The following is a 20522-nucleotide window of genomic DNA, read 5'->3' as shown; positions in this document are numbered from 1 at the left end:
ATCACCCCGATGTCATGGTACTCTTCAGAACAAAGGACAAACATCAATAGAAGCTTACCATTAAGAGCCTGTAAAGCGAGTTAGTCTGACCAGTAGTTTCTGGCTGGGACTTCCTTTAGTCTCTGGAGAAAATTTCTCAACTATTTAGCATGAGTCAGTTAGTCAATGAACATTTATTAAGAACCTATTATATGCTTTTATTAAAAAAAAACTATTATAAACCAGGAACTGTAAAGAGGCAAAAGATAGTCCCTGCCTTCAAGGAGCTTACAATTGAATGGGGAGACAACATGCAAACAAATATACACAAAGCAAACTATTTTGAAATAGGACAAACAGGAAACAATTAAGAGAGGGAAGGCATTAAGAGGGGTTGAGGAAGGCTTCCTGTAGAAGACGAGGGTTTTAGGTGGGACTTGAGGGAAGCCAGGAAAACCAGGAGCAGAGATGAGGAGAGAGCATTCCAGGCTTGGGGGACAGCCAGGGAGAATGGCATGGAGAGAGAGAGATTGGTTTTTTGGGGGAAGCTAGGGGGTGCAGTGGATAGAGCACTGGCCCTGGAGTCAGGAGGACCTGAGTTCAAATCTGACCTCAGACACTTGATACTTACTAGCTGTGAGACCTTGGGCAAGTCACTTAACCCCAATTGCCTCACCGAAAGAAAGAGAGAGTGTTTTTTTTCCTGCAACAGCCAGGAGGCCAGCATCACTAGATAGAAGAGTCCCTGATGGGCAGTAAGATGTAAGGAGATTGTCAGTAAAACCCTTCAGGTTCTTCCATCAATTGGGAAGAAACAATACATGTCCTTACTTGCTCAGTGAGTCAGGCAAAGCACAGGCTGTGGTTTCACTTTCTGTGGCTTGGGATTTGGTTTTCCCTCCCTTTCTCTAAGTGTGTCATCAGATAGGAAACACAGCATCTGCCTCTTTCAGAGGTGCTTGTAAAGGGTTTTGGAAACTAATAGCTGGGTAGGAAATCATTTGGTCCATCTCCCCCCACTGGAAAAAAAAAAGTAAGGCATCAGAGTGTACGTGGCCCAACTCTTCCAACAAAACAGGAAGATGGGACTTGTAACCACTTGTCTCCTCAGAGAATGAAAGAGCAGGAAGGGACTGAAAGGCAAGGTAAGGGAGGAAGCCGTGGGACATCTTGGCATCGACTCCGCTGTGAAAAGTTTGGAGTTTGGGCTCAGCTCGTTTAAGTAGTCCGTGAAGAAAGGAATGAAGAAACAGGAAAGCCTGGTCAAATGTCAGATACTGAGTTCCAGAGGCAGGAAGGGACTGGGCTGGGTTAGTAGCTAGGGAAGGCAGCATTGGAAAGAAATTTCTTCGGATTGCCTTATCATTTGGAAGATAATTCTTGGGTGATGACTCAACTGGGTGAGAAAAGGAGGTAAGAAAATATGCACTGCCCTTCCCTTCCTCAAAGAGGTGGCAGACTAGGAATGTGGCACCCTGCAGGTGTATTAGTGGATGTGTTGGTTACTTTGAATGACCTGATTGGAAAAATCTTTTCAGACCTTTCTTATAAAGGATAGCTTGAAAAAAAGGGGGGGGAATAGCTTGCTCAGTAGGAGAGGGTAGAAGGCTGTCCTAGGAAATGAAAGTGATGTAAAAAGAAGACATCAGTACAATTTTATATATCTCTATCTATATCTCTATCTATCTATCTATCTATCTATCTATCTATATGGGGCAGGGATAAAGTGCAGGATTTGGAATCAGGGAAAGCTGAGTTCAAGTGCTACCTCATACCCTGGGCAAGTCACTTAACTCTGTCTCAGTTGCCTCATCCATAAAATGAGTGTCACTTTCCCCATTGCTGCCTCAATTATTGGGCAATTCTTCTGTCATTGCCAAATCCACTACGCAAACATTTCACTAAATGAGAAAGGAATTCTAATTGGTTGCCTCATCCCTGCATAGATGTTAGGGAGGGAACTGCTGAGCAATTATTTTCTAAATAAATTGTTCCAGACCTCAATTCAGCTATCATAGGTAGTACCGTAATCTGGGTGATTGTTAAACCTTGGGCAAGTTGTTTGGGCAACTGCTTGGCACAGTAGATGGAGCATCAGGACTGGAGTCAGGAAGACTCATCTTCCTGAGTTCAAATCTGGCCTCAGACACTTACTAGCTTTGTTCCCCGGGGTAAGTCACTTAACTCTGCCTCAGTTTCCTCATCTGTCAAATGAGCTGGAGAAGAAAATGGCCAACCACTCCAGTATCTTTACCAAAGAAAACCCCAAATGGGGTCATGAAGAGTTAGACATGACTTAAAAATGACAGAACCACAGCAATTTGTTTACCCCCTCTGTGACTCCATTTCCTCATCTGTAAAATCAAAGGACTGGACCAGTTAAGTTCCAAGGTCCCTTTCAGCTTTAACATTCTATGATTCAAATGTTGACAGTAATCTCCAAATCTTATTGGAATGTTTAAAGAACAGTTGGTGATGTATGCACATATACACACATACATACATGTGTGTACACACCAAACATTGTTTATATGTGTATATACATGCATATATGTGTATATACAACACAGTATATATTCATAGTTCTTAACATTGCTTATATATGTAAACATACATAACACATACACATATATACTAATATACAATATATGTATATGTGTACACACTGTATGTTTATGTGTACACACACACACAACTATGCTGACAACTCACTCAAATGGATCTATGATCAGTTTGGAAGTTCCCTCCAAAATGCAGATCACATTTCATCCATGCTGTCACATCGTAAGTGACTCTTGTCTACATCTTCCCTTAAGCCCGCCAGAGCAGTCCACCTACTGTGCTTAGTTTGTCAGTTTTTAAACCTCTTATTGTAATAGGAAAGTATTTTAATTAATATCCTTAAAAATTATCTTGTTATCTAAAAAGGGGGATACAACCATAGCATAAGAGAGCTAGAAAAGACCTTAGACATCATCTAGTCTTCTTTTTTTAAAATAGAGATGAGAAGAAAATGATCTGCATTGTCAAAACTCTCTCTCTCTCTCTCTCTCTCTCTCTCTCTCTCTCTCTCTCTCTCTCTCACACACACACACACACACACACACTCCCCAGCCAAAGACCTACATGGTATTGCTTTCCTCTCTAAGGTTACCTTCCTTCAGATTTTATATTCAGGTTGTCTCCCCCCTTCAGAATGTAAGCTCCTTGAGGACAGGAACTGTTTTCGCCATTCTTTTAATCCAGTGCTTAGCAGGTGTCTGGCACTTGTAGGTACTTAAGTGCTTTGATGGATTGCTATTAAAAGAAGGTGGGGAGGGGCACCTAGGTGGCACAGTGGATAGAGCACCGGCCCTGGATTCGGGAGGACCCGAGTTCAAATCCGGCCTCAGACACTTGACATTTACTACCTTTGTGACCCTGGGCAAGTCACTTAACCCTCATTGCCCCACAAAAAAAAAAGTATTAAAAAAAAAAAGAAGTTGGGTAGTTAGGTGGTGCAGTGGATAGAGCACTGGCTCTGAAACTGGGAGAACCTGAGTTCAAATCTCACCTCAGATACTTACTAGCTGTGTGACCCTGGACAAGTCACTTACCCCAATTGCCTGAGTCCATCTCCAGTCGTCCTGATGTATATCTTGCTTTTGAACCCAGATGGCTTTGGAGGAGAGAGTAAATGGTGGCTTTGCACAGCCTTTGCTCACTTAAATCCAATTCACTGCAAGTCATGACATCACCTCTCCATGCCATGGTCCCCTTAGAATACGAAGGACAAACAACATTAAAAGAAGCCTGATGAAAGCTAGAAGAAAAACCCTCAAGTACCAGAAGCAGTGGACTGAAATGAGTCTTTATGCAACTTCTGAGGAGGCAGAGAGAGAAAAGCAGAAGTCTGGGCAACCATGAAACTGTTACTCAGAAGTCAGGTAAGGGAAATCGATAACATTGTTTCTGCTACATTGTTTCTCAGGATACTGAGCTCTGAATCTGTTAAAATTTAACCTACCTGGGTACCTCTCACTCTGGTACAGGAAAACTTCAACCTATTTAAGACAAAACAAAAAAACTATCACCACTGGCCACTGGCCTGGGGCTGAGAAAGCCTCCACGTTGTGCTTTGTGCACAGAGGTAGGCTCTCACACCTAAGTCAGAATGCCAGCTTAGTCACTGACATGCTATGAGAACTTGGCAAGTCACTTTATTTTATTTTTTATCATGAAGTTAATGGACATCAACAAACAGAAACATCTCAATATATAAAGATGAGCAACAAAAAAGAGATTTGTAAATGAAACCATAAACTTCTTGCAAGAAAGAAAATTTTTGAAGTATATATTAAATTTAGTATGGTAATAAAAAGATTGAGGAGGTAGGTGGTGTGATGGATAGAGTTGTCAGGCCTAGAGTCAGGAAACCCTGAGTTCAAATTCTGCCTCAGGGGGGCATCTAGGTGGCGCAGTGGATAAAACACCAGCCCTGGATTCAGGAGGACCTGAGTTCAAATCTGGCCTCAGACACTTGACACTTGATATTTAACCCTCATTGCTCCACACACACACAAAAGCAAGTACAACGTTATCACGTAAAATCCTGCCTCAGACACTAGCTATGTGACCCTGGGCAAGTCACTTAAGTCTGTTTGCCTCAGTTCCTCATATGTAAAATGATCTGGAGAAGGAAATGGCAAACCATTCCAGTCCCTTTGCCAAGAAAATGCCAAAAAGGGGTCACAAAGAGTTGAAGTAACAAGGTTGCCTTCTCTGTTTCCCTTCAGAACTTTTTGGTTTCCTTTTATTTTTAAATCTTTTATTCGTGCTCTTTTCTTCCTTTGAACAAATCTCACTTTCCACTCACTCATCCCCACCCCCATAGAAACCCTTCTTTATAACAAATACATGTCTGGGGGCAGCTAGGTGGTGCAGTGGATAGCGCACTGGACCTGGAGTCAGGAGTACCTGAGTTCAAATCCGGCCTCAGACACTAAACACTAGCTGTGTGACCCTGGGCAAGTCACTTAACCCCAATTGCCTCACTAAAAAACAAACCAAAAAAAGAGAGAGAGGGCACTAGCAGGTGGGATAGGGAAAGGCTTCATGCAGAAGATGCTGCTTGAGCTGTGTCTTAAAGGAAGAAAAGGAAGTGGGGAAGTAGTTCATTCAAAGTATAGGTGACCCATCAGTGCAAAGGCATGGAGATGAGAGATGGAGTGTTGTGTATGGTGTGTGTGGAACAGAGAGGTAGCCAGTTTGGCTTCATTGCAGTGTATGGGAGGAAGAGTCATGGCCAAGAAGCTGTCAAGATAGGTTGGGAGCAGGTTCTAAAGGGCTTTGAAAGCTAAACAGAGGAGTTTATAATTGATCCTAAAGGCAAGAGGGAACCACTGGAGTTGATTGAGTAAGGGAGTCCCATGGTCAGATCTGCACTTAAAGAAAATTACTTTGGCAGCATCGGGTATGAGAGACTGAGGAAAGGATCCTAGGAAGAAAGATGACATGATACTAGAAATTTGAGGTGTGGTTCTCTGTTATAGATTGAAGTAAAGCTCATATTGAATGGTCTAGGGTACTATCTGGGGCCATGCTCAGAGACAGCATCTTCTAGAGATTATCTTCTGACAGGTTGTAAAAGAACTTATCTCCTTTTTTTCCATATAAATATTTTATTATTTTCCAGTTACATTTAGAGATAATTTTCAACATTTGTTTTTATAAGATTTCTAGTTTCAAATTTTTCTCCATCCCTCCCCTCCCTCCCCAAGACAGCAAGTAATCTGATATAGGTTATATAGGTACAATCACATTAAACATATTTTTGCATTAGTCATGTAATGAGAGAAAAATCAGAGCAAAAAGGAAAAAAACCTCAAAAAAGAAAATCAGAACTTGTTATCTCTTGCTCTCAAAACCAGAACCTTCCCTGTCTCAGATTCTACCGGCAAGAGTCAGGCTACTGAGTCCTGTAGTGGAAAGCGCTTTGGCAAATAGCTAGATATCCACTAAACTCTCTCCTCTCTGCTCTGCAGGTGAGCACAAAGGACAAATACCCCATGGGAAGGAGACACCCCACCCCGGTGTGTTCAAGATCCTTCCTGGGGTTCTTGACTTAGAAAGTGGGCTAATTCAAAGCCCTTCACAGCCTGGCTGGTGACTACCTTTCTAGACTTATCACGCGCTGCTCCCCTTCATTCACTCCAGCCTCGCTTCTCCCGTTACCTCGCTTTTGCACAGTCTGTCCCCCATTCCTGAAATGCACCCCTTTCTCACCTAGCTTCCTTCAAAGCTCATCTCACATGCCAGCCACCTCCAGGAGGCCTTAAGCGAGTCCCCCAGCTGTTAACGGCTCAGCAGTCGTCCTCCAAAAATTGCCTTCTATGCATTTCTTTATATGGTCTATGGCTGATCACCTGTGTACCAAAAGAATGCATACCCCTTGAGGGCAGGGTGATACTTTTGTCTTTGAATTCCTCAGTGTCTAGTGCAGTACTGTGCACAAAGTCGACATTTAATAAATAGTTATAATTAAAGTTATAGTTATAGATTGGCATGTGCTATTTTCCCCAGTATAACGTGATCTTGAGGAGACGGACAGATTCCTTTTTGGCTCTGTATCTTTAGCCCAGAGTAAGCACTTAATGAATGTCAGCAGATTGATGGATTGGTTATCTTGGGCTGTTTATTTCCCCGGTTGATGGAGGTTGGGGAAGGGGTTGAAGGGATGGGATGGGAGGGGTGACATAGTGGGGCAAAGGGAGGCGGGACTATGGGAAGGGAGGGCGGCTTGGTTCTAGGTGGCTGGCAGCCAGCTGTGTGACGGAAAGGACGCCTTCCCCGAGGCACCCGCCCCCCAAGTGTGCCCCTGAGCCCGAGGTCTCTTCTCGGGGCTGCTTAGCTCCTCGAGAACCGGCGGAGGGGCGGAAGGGAACGATCCCTCGGGGCGGGGCCAGCTCGCTAGCTCTCTGGCTCTCTAGGCTGGGACTGCTGCTTTTGGCCCGGGCTGGGCCAGGCGCGCGGGTGGGGCGCAGCAGCAGGAGCAGCAGCAGCAGCAGCAGCAGCAGCAGGAGCAGGAGAAGGAGCAGAAGCAGGAGCAGCAGCAGCAGCAGCAGCAGCGCCTTTGCGGGCCGCGGCCGGCCACGTCCCGGGCTCCTGGGCTCCCGGGCCCCGCCGCTCCCCCTCCAGCTGCGGCTAGGCGAGCGGGGCTCCCGGGCCAGAGCCCGCCCAGCGCGGGCAGGGGGCCGCGCTCCTATCCCGGCCGCGGGCCCTGGTCACGCGGGACCGCGGGCTCTGGGGGCGCCGGGCAGAGGGAGCTCGGGGGTGGAGGAAGGTGGGCGGTGGGAGGAGCGCGGCAGGCTGGACGGGACGGGGCTGGGCGGGGCGGGCCGCGCCGGGCCTGGCCGGGCTGGGCTCGGGAGCGGAGCTGAGCCAAGCCGAGCTGAGCCGAACCGAAAGGGCCAGAGCGCAGAGCGGCCGGCCGGGGACCCACCGCGCCAATGCTGCTGACGCTGGCCTGCGGCTCGCTCTTCTTCCCCGGCTTCTTCGTGCTCTGCGCCTGGGGGCTGCACCGGGCGCTTCCCCAATGGACGGTCATCGACTGTTTGACGTTCAGCAACAGGTACGCGGCGACAGCTTGTCCAGATGCAGCAGCAGCTGCTGCCCTTGGTGGCGGGCCCCTGCGCGGGGGGCTCCGGGACCCCAGGCTGCCCGCGCCATGCTGCGCTAGGCGGGGCTGGGGGGGCGCGCGGCCGGCAGGAAGCCGAGGTGGGCTGCCTCCCTCCCTCCTCCGCCGACCCTTTCCGCGGACAGCGGGCACAGCGGGGGCAGAGCAGAGCAGGGGACTGCTCAGATCTTTGGGGCCAGTGAGGATCGGGCTCGGGGGGTTCTGCCTCTTAGGGATTGATGCCCCAGGTTTAGCCTGTGCTTCTGCAGGGAGTGGGGGACGTCCTTGGGGTTTGGAAGTCCGAAGTGGGGTAGTTCAGCGTTTCCTCACTGCTCCCCAAGATTGGTGATGAAGCATATCTCCTCTCTCTCTTTCTCCCCTTTTCCCCTCGTAGGCTTGTTTCTTCAATTCAGGCTGTCCTGGCCTCTGTCTCTGGGCTCACCATCATTTGGTCCTGCGAAGATGTGGTTACCTGCAGGTAAGTGCTAAAATCAGTGGGAGAGGAGTAAACATCTCAGCAGGGGATCTTTTCGGGATGGGACTGCTTAGTAATGGCTTGCACGTACCCCTTTATCAGTACCACCATTGGGCTGCTGATTGTGAGAGTTACGGAAGGACTTTCCGTCTCTTTCCCTTCCCCCAGGTCCCTTTCCCACCTTCAAGAACGATGTGAGGAAATTTGAGTAATGATGTTGTTTACTCTTTTTCAGCGTTTCCCGACTCTTTATAGCCTCCCTTTGGGGGATTTTCTTAGCAAAGATACTGGAATGGTTTGCCATTTCCTTCTCCAGTTCCTTTTATAAATGAGGAAACTGAGGCCAACAGGGTGCTCAGGGTCACACAGCTAGTGTCTGAGGATGAATTTGAACTCAGGTCTTCCAGACTCCAGATCCGGTGCTCTATTCACTGCGCCACCTAGCTGCCCTAGGGAGAATTGATGGCCTCATACTGGGGCAATCTTTCTGAAAGAAATGTTATCTAATAAAAAGAACTACCGACAGAAGAGAATGAGGAGCCCAGTCCCAGGCTCCACCATGAGATAGTATGATCCCAGGCCAAACACCCCCTCCCCTAAAAAAATAAACTGTAGCTGAGGTTTCCCCGGGTGCACATGGGAAATAATGCAGAACTTCAGGACTGTGGTATAAATAAATAGGTCAGTATATGGGATACACTTGGTACTTTTAAAAAGAAAACTTTCATGTCCTTCCTTTTGCATAGGTGGTAGGGGGTTCACAGGTGCGGAAGACTGCATATACTGTCAGGCAAGGTTGATATGTGAGTTGGTTTTGCTGAACCGATTTTCTTTCTTTATTAGAAGAGAGAGTTTTCTGGGGAGAGAAGAGGAGGGGGAGGGATATATTTTGAAAAGAAAGTGATCTAAAGAGGAAAGGTTTTTAAAAAATAAGACTAAACTTTAAAAAAAAAAAAGCAAATTGCTGGGGGCAGCTAGGTGGCTCAGTGGATAAAGCACCTGCCCTGGATTCAGGACGACCTGAGTTGAAATCCATCTTCAAACAATTGACACTTATTAGCTGTGTGACCCTGGGCAAGTCACTTAACTCTCATTGCCCTGCAAAAAAAAATGCTAAGTGGAACCTAGTTCTTTAAAAATCTTGAAAAAATTTATCATTGCCTTTTGTTTTTACATCAGTCATTTCCTCTTAGCCTTCATACTCTCCCTCCCCACCAAAAACAACAACCAATCCACCTTCCTTATAACAAAGGAAAACATTTAAGCAAAGTTAGTTGGCAAACAATATAACAATACTTAACAGTGTATATTGCATTCCACATCCATAGTTCCCATCTTTCTCCTGAGGGCAGAAATGTGTGATTTCTCTAGACCAGAGTTTTCAGAAAACATGTTTTCATAAAGGGAATTGGGGCTCTTGGTTCTTTCAAATGCCTCCTCTTTGGTTAGCCCCTTGGTATTGCTGATGTAGCGGATCTTTTAAGTGAAAAAGAACTTTCCCCCAACACAGGTTGCCCTGCCCTTTTCTCTAGATCCTCTCCTTGACAAAGCTGGGTTTCTTGATTCAAGGATCCTGGGCTCCTTTTCAGAGAACCATCTCATATATGATATATGCTAAACTAGGCAGGAAGTGGAGAAGGTCCTCATCGGTCCACATCATACAGGAATATGGTGTTTCATTCAGTGGAACATGTTTTAAACAGACACCAAATGGTCTAGGTTTGAGTGACCTGTGGCTGTGAATTTTCAGTGACTTTGCTGACTGGGGCATTTTAGAATATTTCATTCTAGTTCTTCCATTACTTTTCCCAGCCCCAAGCCCTTGTTCTTCTGGGTGAGGTTACATGGTGGTGAGCTTATCTTAAAAGCAGTTTGCATTGCCCTTTGCTGATCTCCCTTCATTTTGGGGGGGGGGAACAGGGCAATGAGGGTTAAGTGACTTGCCCAGGGTCACACAGCTAGTAAGTGTCAAGTGTCTGAGGCCAGATTTGAACTCAGGTCCTCTTGAATCCAGGGCCTATGCTTTATCCACCCAGCTGTCCTCGCCCCCCCCCTTTCCCCGTTCATTTTGAAATGGGCTCTGCAAGAGGAACATGCTTCACCATAAAGACTAGCATGTCCCCATATGGATTTTGAGAAGGACAGAATGGGGGCAGCTAGATGGCGCAGTGGATAGAGCACTGGCCCTGGAGTCAGGAGTACCTGAGTTCAAATCTGGCCTCAGACACTTGACACTTAACTAGCTGTGTGACCCTGGGCAAGTTACTTAACCCTCATTGACCCACTCAAAAAAAAAAAAAAGGACAGAATGAACTTACAGTATGTTAATGTTGGAAGGGAATTTCAGTCCCTTTTACAGAAGAGGAAACTGAGGCCTTGATAATTGCCCAAACTTATCATATAGCTTTTAAGTCCCATGGTCTGGATTTGAACCTAGGTCTTTGAACCAGGAAAGACAATTGACCTTGAAATCAGATAAGACCCATATGTGTTCAAATATAACTTTCTAACACTAGTTGTTTGACCTTAGATGAGTCACAGAACCTCAGTTTCTCTATCTGCAGAACAGAGGGGATGCTTACATGACACACCTCACAGGTTTGTAGAAAGGAAAACACTTCATAAACACTTAAAATGCTATAGAAAATGAGTCATTATTTTAAAAAAAAATTTTTTTTTAGATAGGCAATTGGGGTTAAGTGACTTGCCCAGAGTCACATAGCTAGTAAGTGTCTGAGGCCAGATTTGAACTCAGGTACTCCTGACTCCAGGGCCGATGCTCTATCCACTGTGCCACCTAGCTGCCCCCAAAAATGAGTCATTATTTTTGCTACACTGTGGCCAATAAGCGTATGTACTGGTTGTGTGACAGTAGACAAATTCGTAGCCTATTCTCTCAGAGCCCCAGACAACTAAGGTTTTTATCACAAATGAGGCATTGAGTTGCATTGGTGGAGGGAATTTTAGAGAGTTCCCTACACTGAATGAAATTACATACATACACAATACCCCACCTCCCCATCTGTTGACTCTTTTATTTTGCAAAGGGAGGGGGGCCCAGAAAGGTAAAGGGTCCAAGGTCACATAGCAAATCTGTTGTAGGTTGACAATCTGATGCTTGGGTTTGAATCCACATGCCATTCAGGATGAATCAAAGCCTTGGGTTTTTTGCTTTTGTTCCCATTGCCTCTTTCAAAAGTAGCTAAGTGATGTTACTCTAGGCTGTGGATTTTAAGAGAAATGAGGCTGTGACTCTCACACGTAGGAGGAATTTGTGGTTGGATTGAATTTTCTCTTTGTAAACTTAAGTATTTATTACTAACAAAGATAAAAACGACGGTATATGTACTTGGGTTCTGAAAATACAGGCTGGGAGAATTGTGGCTAGATAGTGGTTTGTGTGAAAGTGCAGTGGGTTGTGTAGCTAACTCAATATGGTTGACAGAAGAGCAAGGACTGCTACCTCTCAACTACACAGTGCCTTGAAATGGAGAGATGAGTGAATCATACTATACTATGCCCTCAGGCAGGCCACATCTGGGGAGTAGTGAGTGTCTTTAGTTCTGGAGGCAGCTAGGTGGTGCAGTGAATAGACCACCGGGCCTGGAGTCTGGAAGCCCTGAGTTCAAATCCAGCCTCAGACACTTGACTGTGTGACCCTGGGCAAATCACTCAACCCTGTTTGCCTCAGTTTCCTCATCTGCAGAATGAGCTGGAGAAGGAAATGGCAAACTAGTCCAGTGTCTTTGCTGAGAAAACCCCCAATGGGGTCACAAAGTCCAACATGATTCAACAGCAAAGGAAATCAATTATATCGAAATAGTTATCAAAATACTTAAAAAGAAAAGTTCCTGGCCCCCTGATTTAGAGGGACATGAAAGCCTTCTAATTATCTGAAGGACTGTCATGTGAAAGAGGGATTAGCCATAAATGGGAGCAACAGGGGGAATGGGAGTGGAGGTTCCTAAATGAGACAGGTTTAGGCTAGATCTGAGAAGGAACTTCCTAACAACTAGAGCTGTCCAAAAGTAGCATGGGATGCCTCAGGAAGGTCCTAGATCTTCCGTGACTGGAGGTCTTCAATTGCGGCTGGATTGCCACCTGTTGGGGATATGGCAGGAGGGATTTGGGGTCTAGGCAGTCACTGAGATTCTTGCCATCTCTCAGATTGTCATTTACTGACCATGCAGAGCTCTGAACCCACAAGGCAAACCTCTTAAACCTGCTTTCTGCTTGCCATGGTCATTTTAAAGCCCATTTTTCCAAACCAAAGGAACTGAAAAAGACTGAATGAGCTACCATGACTCCAAGCTGTTCTACATACCAGTTCTAAGGCTTAAGTGGAGGCCTCATATTTGAGCAACCCATGATCCATTTCTGCAATTAAAGGCATGATGTGGAGCTTGGGGGGGGGGGGAAGGGGGGAATGGGGACAAGGGTAAGCTACAAATTTCTGTAAACTATTTGAAATAACATTTCCACATCAGCCCTTTGAGGCAAAGGGAATGGTGGAGAAATTCTGGACTTTCCTTCCTCATAAGGAAGAATAATGCCTAAAATTTCCTACTGCTTTAGGCTGCTTAACCTCTTTTTGTGTAATGGGACTCTCTAGGCTGTAAATGACTCCCTTCACACCACCTTGTGCTGAAGCTTTTCTCAAAGGCGTAGAATAAAGCATAGAGGGTTATGAAGGAAACCAATTATATTGAAATGACTAAATAGTTTTAATTTTTAAAAATTTTACAAGAAATGTCATGGGCCCAGGTAAAGAACCCATACTAAGTTCTTTGGTTGAAACTGCCTTCGATATTTTTCAGAGATTCTAGATCTTTTCATTTGGAAGATGCCAATAATGGAAGCTCTATTAAGAGTTCTATTAAAAGGGACAGCTAGGTGGCACAGTGGATAAAGCACTGGCCTTGGATTCAGGAGGACCTGAGTTCAAATCCAGCCTCAGACACTTGACACTTACTAGCTGTGTGACCCTGGGCAAGTCACTTAATCCTCATTGCCCTGCAAAAACCAAAAAAAAAAAAAAGAGTTCTATTAAGAACCATGACATAGAGACAGAAAGGATGAGGTATGAAGTTTGGTTTCCCTGTCCCATCAGCTCTGTGGGGGGAAAAAATCACTACTATATTTGTCTCTCAGTTCTTCTATTTGTAAACACTCACCCTTTTACGTAGGCAGCAGGTGACTCAGCACAGTGGAGAGTACTAGATTTCACAGAAGCAGAACTGAGGAGTTGGGAGAAACCTGAAAGGACATTAAGGCCAAATCCATACATGAAAGGAATCCCTGCTACTATTAACATACCCAAGGAGTGGTCATCCAGCCTTTGCTTAAAAGCCTGTACACATTGGCTTCAAGCAGATCCTGGATCTCTTACTGAGTGACCTTGGGCAAGTTCGTTAAGTTCTCTGGGCCATACTCACCTCAGCTGACAAATGAAAATCAGGAGTGAACAACCTTTTTAATGGCATGGACCCCATCTCAGAACGTTTTTTTTTTGTTGTTGTTGTTGTTTTGTGGTTTTTTTGGGGGGAGGAGCGGTTAAGTGACTTGCCCAGGGTCACAGAGCTAGTAAGTGTCAAGTGTCTGAGGCCGGATTTGAACTCAGGTCATCTGTGCCACCTAGCTGCCCTCTCAGAATGTTTTAAACAACTGAAGAATAGCTCCAGTTCAGTTAGAGGTTAGCGAAAATAAAGATGTCATTTCCTCACCCCCCCCTCCCCATCCAAGTTCTTGGACCCCAGGTGAGACTTGTCAGCTCTGAATCCAGTCATCTGACACTGATGTAAGGATGTTCTGAGTGCCCCCTGAATCTCCTGAAAAGTCTTCAACACATACCCAAACATTTTACCACCATAACCTTCATTTTGTCTTCGTTTTGACTTTTCTTTAATCAGTGAGGTACTGAAGGGCATTCCACCCCACCCCTCCCCCATTGAATCTCTGGCATTTGGATCAGTCTCTTTCAAATTTGGGCTCACTTGAACCTCCAAAACCCTGTGAATTAGGTAGGGTAGATTGTCCCCATTTCCCAGATGAGACTAAGACACAGAGCAGTGAAAGGCTTTGCCCAAATGCACAGAGCTACTTAGTTAGGGAGCCAGGACCAGACACCAAGTTATCCCTAAAGACCTCTGCCTAGAGCTGGCAATTCTGCATTAGGCAAATAATGGAAATACCAGAGCTTCCCCTGAAAGGCCAGCTCCCTCATGCTCACACTAGGCCTTTGGGAGCCTTCTTGTCTTTTCAAAGGGATAGCTATTCTAATTGTGGAATTGCTTCATCCAAGCCACCGGGCTAGAGAGGAGTTACCTAACAACCACACCTCTTTAGGCATTGCATGAGCAAAGCCTAGGTAATTGATTCTCCTTACAGCTACTCCATTCATTGCAGGCTTGATTGCCATGCCCATTGTTTATTTATGGTATAATTAAGGAACAGGAAGTCTGGGGACCATCTCAATGGGAAAATTGCACCAGTGGCTGCATCTCTTCCAGGGTACAGAGGCTGGATTTTTATTATTATATATTTAGGCACAATTTTTGTATGTGGAGTGGTTAGTCATTAACTGGCACTGAAGCTGCCATCTGTGGGCACTTCTGTTCCTCCTCTGTCCTAGGGCATTGATGGAGGGCCCTTTGGGAAAGGCTTGCCCTATCTATGATGTCCAGGCCCATGACAAGCAATTTTGTCAAGGCATTAATCTTTGAGACCAAGCCCTCTCCTCTGAGATAACCAGCCATAACTTGGTTATCTTCACACTGGTTATAGGCAATAGGGACCTGAGCTGGAAGAGCCCAGGAAATTGCCACAGAAGCCACCTAGCAGGTTTACAGCCACTCCCTGGGCTGGGGACCTCAGTGGGGATGTGTGAGAGATAAGAGACCTGTGAGGTGTGGGTATGTAGGCTTTTTCATATTGCAAACTCCAGTCTGTTGAGTAATGGCACATCAGCCCACTGGAGTTAAACTGGAAATAGGACATTTGGTCTCCATCCATTTCTTGGGGTGTTGGCAACTTTGAGGGGTGGGTAATGTGTCCATACCACAAAAGGCCAGTTAAGTCCATTATAAGGGACCAGCTAAGCTTGACGGAAAGCAAACATCTGCCAGCCCCGTTTAAAAGAAGCAGATGATACTGAGTAGATAGATTTTTGGCTTGTCTTTGGCTCCTTCACTGAGCTGCCCAACATCCATGGCAAATCGTTCAACAACTTCCTTGGGCATTTTCATTTTGTTTACTTAGAGGTGTTCATTACTGGCAAGCACTTGGAGCGACACCCACTATGGAAGCAGCGAGTGGGTCTACACCGCACCAAACTGCTACGAGTAAACGGGTCCTTGCATTCCAGGCTTGCAGAATCTGCTTTTAGAATGTCCGTGTGCTTCCCTCTAGGCACTGGCTGGCTCGAGAATATATTTGGGTTTTGATTCCGTACATGACCTATGACCTAGGGGCTATGTACATTTGCTACTGGTACCGAAACAGAGGCGAGGACAAGAAACACTCTCTCGCCATCTTCAGGAACTTCCTCAAGCATGATCGACTCATGCTCATGCACCATGTTTTCATTCTGATTGTTCTTGTTCCCATTGCACAGGTGAGTGTTCACAGGACAATATTCCCATCATTGCACAGGCAACTTGTGTTTCAAATGAGTGGGGGACATTATCCATGCCTATAGAACCATGGCTGCCCCTCAGATATCCTTTCCCTTTCCAATTTCATTTATTCCCTTAGTTGGCTGGCTCCAGTGTGGCTGCCCAGGCCCTTATGCCAGCCATGTCGATGGCATACAGATTCATAATTTGAATATTTTTGGTCCATTTCACTAGTTGTCAAAGCTCAAAAATTCTTCCCTTGGCCAACCTTCTCACTGTTTAGCAAGGCTTGTCCTTGGTCAGCAGGTATATCATTTGGTGCAAGCCCCCACCATCAAGGTCCTTCTTAGCTGCTATGACGTGCCAGTGCCCACTGGCTTATGTTCCACTAATAGGGCTTTCAAGAAGTCTGGATTATGTCTGTGGCATGACAAGGCATCAGTCAGGTTTAATTAAATTTGAAAAATTAACACAGCCCCATCCACAAGTTGTGCCTCTCTGCTTCTGTCCTCAATTCCCATAGCAATAGGCAGTCTATGCCCTCCGTATATTAATGCAACAATTCTTTTTAAAAGTGAAAACTTCAGTTGGTTGAGTGTTGGGTCTTTATGATGCTAAGTAACTGCTTTCTCTTCATTGAGTTGACCTAGTGTTTTGGCACCATGAAGGTAAAGCCTTCAGGAGGATAAGGATCTAGCCCACTTTTTGTTAGCTAGAACTGGATTCTCATGAACTCATAAAGGAGAGACAGACAGTCGGGGGTGGGGGTGGTGAGTGGCTTCCTAGGTCCCTTCCCTGGCAGAGATGGCCATCCTCTGGCTGTGTAGATCATCCCCTGTGATGGCAACTGTTCAGGCAGTTTGCCTCAACTTCCATGTTCAGTCTTTGATTTGTTCCTTGGTGGCCCAGGTTAGTCATCTTGGCTGGCCGGGCTCACACGCCCTGCCCAGTGCTCTGCTGCCTTGCTTCTTCTCCGGTCCTGATTTCTTCTCACTTGCAGGTACTGAGGGGAGAACGTGGAGACTTTTTTGTAGGCTGCATCTTCACAGCAGAATTCAGCACCCCATTTGTGTCACTGGGCAGAATTCTGATCCTGGTATGTAAAGAATCAGTGTCAGAGCGGGAAGGGAACTGATGAGAGCATCTAGCCCAACCCTTTCATTCTACAGATAAGGAAACTGAGGCCCAGAGGTGTGTTTCAGATCATCCTGAAAGCAAATACACGAGTGAATGGATTATAAAGAGGGATCTTGTTTTCTCAACAAATTAGTCATGGAGAAAGCCCTTGGGTATACTGAGGTAGGAGACCCACTGGATGGCCTTTTGTTCTGAGTCCTGGTTGAGGGTACAGTGGGGTACCCACTGTCCTAGGGCTCCCTGGAGGAGCAGTTCTGTGGGGGCCATTCCCATCACTAGAACTTGAAGTATGTGCCCGGCTCTGGGCAGTAGCTCTTCCTATCTTTATATATGAAGGATCGCAGAATCTTAGTGGTGGAAGGAACCTCAGAGCCCATTAAGCCAACTCACCCATGAACTCTACAACAATCCCTTCTATAAGCCCAATAAAGGATTGTGAGAGTTGGAATGATACCCCCTGCTGGGAGGAACATTTTGTGAGCTCTGGCCTGAGGACATAGCCACGTGACTTTAGCATCTGGAAGTTACATCTATAGAACCACCTGTGGGACTTGTGAATCAGAGGTACCAGCCAATTAGCTTGGAGCTATGTGTGTGTGGATGGTCCTGTTTCCTGTTGAAGAGGAGGTTTCTGGGAGGAGGAAGGAGCGAGCCAGCGAGCACTCTTTCGCCCGGGACCTCGGTTTGAGTGGAGCTGAGATGCTGGCTCCCTGAGATAGACAGATAAAGGAATCTTGGCCTTTCTCCTCACCAAATCCTTATGCTTTTTAATAAATAATTAAAAGTATAAACTCCTGCTAAAGCTTATAATTTATGGCAGCCACTCATTAGATTTTTAGGCAGTCTAACTAGAATTTTAGCCCCATACAGATAGCAACTTTACAGGATGAAGCTGTTGCTTGAAGAGCACTGGGTGGGGAGGGGGCAGACCCTCTAGAAGAGACTCTTCCAGTTCAAGACAGTTCTCAGGGATAGGATTCTTCCCCCTTTATGCCAGGCAAAAAGTTCTCTCTGCATCTCCTCTTGTTGGGCCTAATTCTGTCTTCTGAGACAGAACAAGCCTGACCCCTCTGCCACATAATGACCTTTACCTGGACCCCAACAACAGCATTTATAAAAACACACACAGATATACACATGTATAGGCATACTCTACAGTCTACGTGTAGACTATATCTCTTTTTTTAGTGAGGCAATTGGGGTTAAGTGACTTGACCAGGGTCACACAGCTAGTAAGTGTCAAGTGTCTGAGGCCAGATTTGAACTCAGGTACTCCTGACTCCAGGGCCAGTGCTCTAGCCACTGTGCCACCTAGCTGCCCCATGTAGACTATATCTTAAGGACAGAGTATATTTTCTATTCTATATATGTACTACAATCAGTGTGTGTATATATATGAATATGTATGTATATATACACACAGACACAGACACATACACACACACACACAATATACCCAAAGTCTTAGTGCAGTTTTAAGTATTTTTTTTAAATCATAAAAGTATTTTATTATTTTCCAGTTATATGTAAAGATAGTTTTCAACATTTAGTTTTGTCTTAATAGTTTAAAACTGTGCTAAGACTTTGGGGGCCCCTATATATATATATAAAGGACCTCCAGAATACAGACATTCCCAGCAGTCCTTTGGCATTCAAGGGGTCTCCCCCAATAACTTCTATTGCCATTGAACCCACATGGAAAGAGCAAAGTGGTAGTTGCAACCAGCTCCAGCGGCCTGGTGAACCTTTTTTCTTCCCACTTCTCTCCTTCTGCAGTTGAAGAAGCAGCGCACATTTGTGTACAAGTTGAATGGAGTCCTGACACTGGGGACCTTCTTTACCTGCCGCATCCTCGTCTTCCCCTTTATGTACTGGTCCTATAGCCAAGAGAAGGAGCTAAGCTTGCTGCGGACACCATTCCACATACCCTTCTTGTGCAATGTCATCAATGCCCTCCTCATTGCGCCTCAACTCTACTGGTTTGCTCTGCTCTGCAAGAAGGCAGCCCAGATGTTTGACACTTCCCAGGCCAAAAAGAAAAGTTAGTGAAGTCTATAACCCAGAGTATGAAGAGAAAGGCGTATCCTCCCACACTACCAGCCTCCTTCATGTTCCATGGAACTATTCGGGCCCTAGATGGCCTCTTTTGTGGGAGTCAATAGGGAGGTGGATGGGTTTGGGTTTTATAAGGAACAGTCACATTTCCTCCCTACTCTGCCTTTTTACAGAAGCACATTCTCATGGGTAACAACTACAGTATCATGTTGTGGCATATGAGTAGCTAAGGAATCTGGCATAAGGCCATCAACCACCAGATGATTTTTGTTAGCCCTGAGGACCCTGCTGGGGTCTAATCTCAAAGAGCTGTGCAGGAGGTGCCACAGAAGTTGAGGGGGCAGGGTTAAGACAGGTAGGCCTGGTGAAGAACTGGCCTCTGCCAGGCTATTTGTACACTGACTTATCTATCAGTCTGGCTTTTACACATCCTTTTGCTTACCTTCTTTGATCAAGAAACAGCCTATACTGGGCCAGCAGGACCAAAGCAACATTTTGCTGATGACCTGTGTACATTCTGGGAATAAGGGGCCAGAAAAACTGAGGCTGCACTTTTGGGTTTTTTTCCTTTCCTAGGCTAACATTCCAAAGCCTCAAATGCCCCCATTTCCCTTTACTCTTACCCTGGTGCCAGTGTTTAACTCAACATCCACCATTCCCTGGGCTGGAGGGGGAATACTACCAAGGAGCCAGTAATTTTTACAAGACTGCCAGTGGTGTCTGTTTCAGCTTTGCAAGCCAAGTCAGGGAAATCAGGACCATTAACTGTTAAACCACACTCTCCTCTGACTTCCCCCTTGCATCCAGTCTGTTCTCTGTCCCCATGCATAGGACTGCCTGACATCTAGTAGAACACAGGATTTTTACAGCTCCCCAGGCTCCCACTTGCATTCTTCTCTACACAAGACTCCAGAGGCCTTAGAAAAAATTCATGTCTGGACTACAAAATGTTTTCCCCGTTTTCCTTATAACCTAGTGTTCGGACCAGAAACCATGAGTCCTTGCCAGCTTAACTACCCTAGAAAGGCATCTAAAACAAACACCCAGGCCAAAATGGTCACTGGGTCCTCCTCTCCATATGGTCAACCACCCTTGTCACTGGCCACTTTTCAATAGGAAGCCTGAGTGCCAACTCTAAACATTCCTCATAAAATTAGGATGTTTTAGGAATTATGTTGTGGAAAAGTATATTTTTTTTAGCTAGAATTTTTAAAAAAGAAGGCTATCTTCCCCTTAGTTGTGATTCCATTGTCTTTTGAATGTGGTAGTTTATTTAACAGTAATGACTTGTTTCAGACTTTTGCCGTCTGTCTCAGTCTAATGGGTGCTGTTTGTTTTTCTGAACCTATAAAATGCTATACAAGTTATAGGCTTGTTTTGGTGTTTTGTTTACTGATAATTTATCTGAAAGAAGAAATTTCTTCATGGAAATTGAATTGCATTAATGCTTTTCCTACTTACTCTCATTGTGAAAGACATCAATAAAGATTTCTTTTTAAAACCATTCCATGGAAGGAGTGACCATTTTCTCTGCTTCTAGTTTGTCTCAGTGAGAATATACCTGGGGACCTTCAGGATTATCTTGCCTCAATCTACAAGGGATTTCCTA

General features: G+C 45.5%; 1 protein-coding gene across 2 annotated transcripts; it reads left to right on the top strand.

Annotated features, from left to right (window-relative positions):
- The first annotated feature begins 7455 nt into the window (after positions 1-7455).
- On the top strand, positions 7456-20417 carry TLCD3A (TLC domain containing 3A). Of its 2 annotated transcripts, XM_044001796.1 has the most exons (5): positions 7456-7588; positions 8028-8111; positions 15516-15720; positions 16722-16817; positions 18635-20417. In XM_044001796.1, the coding sequence occupies exons 1-5, from the start codon at positions 7467-7469 to the stop codon at positions 18902-18904; spliced, it is 777 nt and encodes a 258-aa protein (XP_043857731.1). In that variant the 5' UTR covers positions 7456-7466; the 3' UTR covers positions 18905-20417. The 2 variants fall into 2 exon arrangements, with proteins under 2 accessions (XP_043857731.1, XP_043857732.1); XM_044001797.1 differs by lacking the exons at positions 15516-15720; positions 16722-16817; positions 18635-20417 and adding an exon at positions 8855-8970.
- The last annotated feature ends 105 nt before the right edge of the window (positions 20418-20522 follow it).

The sequence above is a fragment of the Dromiciops gliroides genome, chromosome 4 (assembly GCF_019393635.1).
Source record: "Dromiciops gliroides isolate mDroGli1 chromosome 4, mDroGli1.pri, whole genome shotgun sequence".
Lineage (NCBI taxonomy): Eukaryota > Metazoa > Chordata > Mammalia > Microbiotheria > Microbiotheriidae > Dromiciops > Dromiciops gliroides.
The sequence above is the reverse complement of the archived record's forward strand: the minus strand, read 5'-3'. Positions and strand labels throughout refer to the sequence as shown.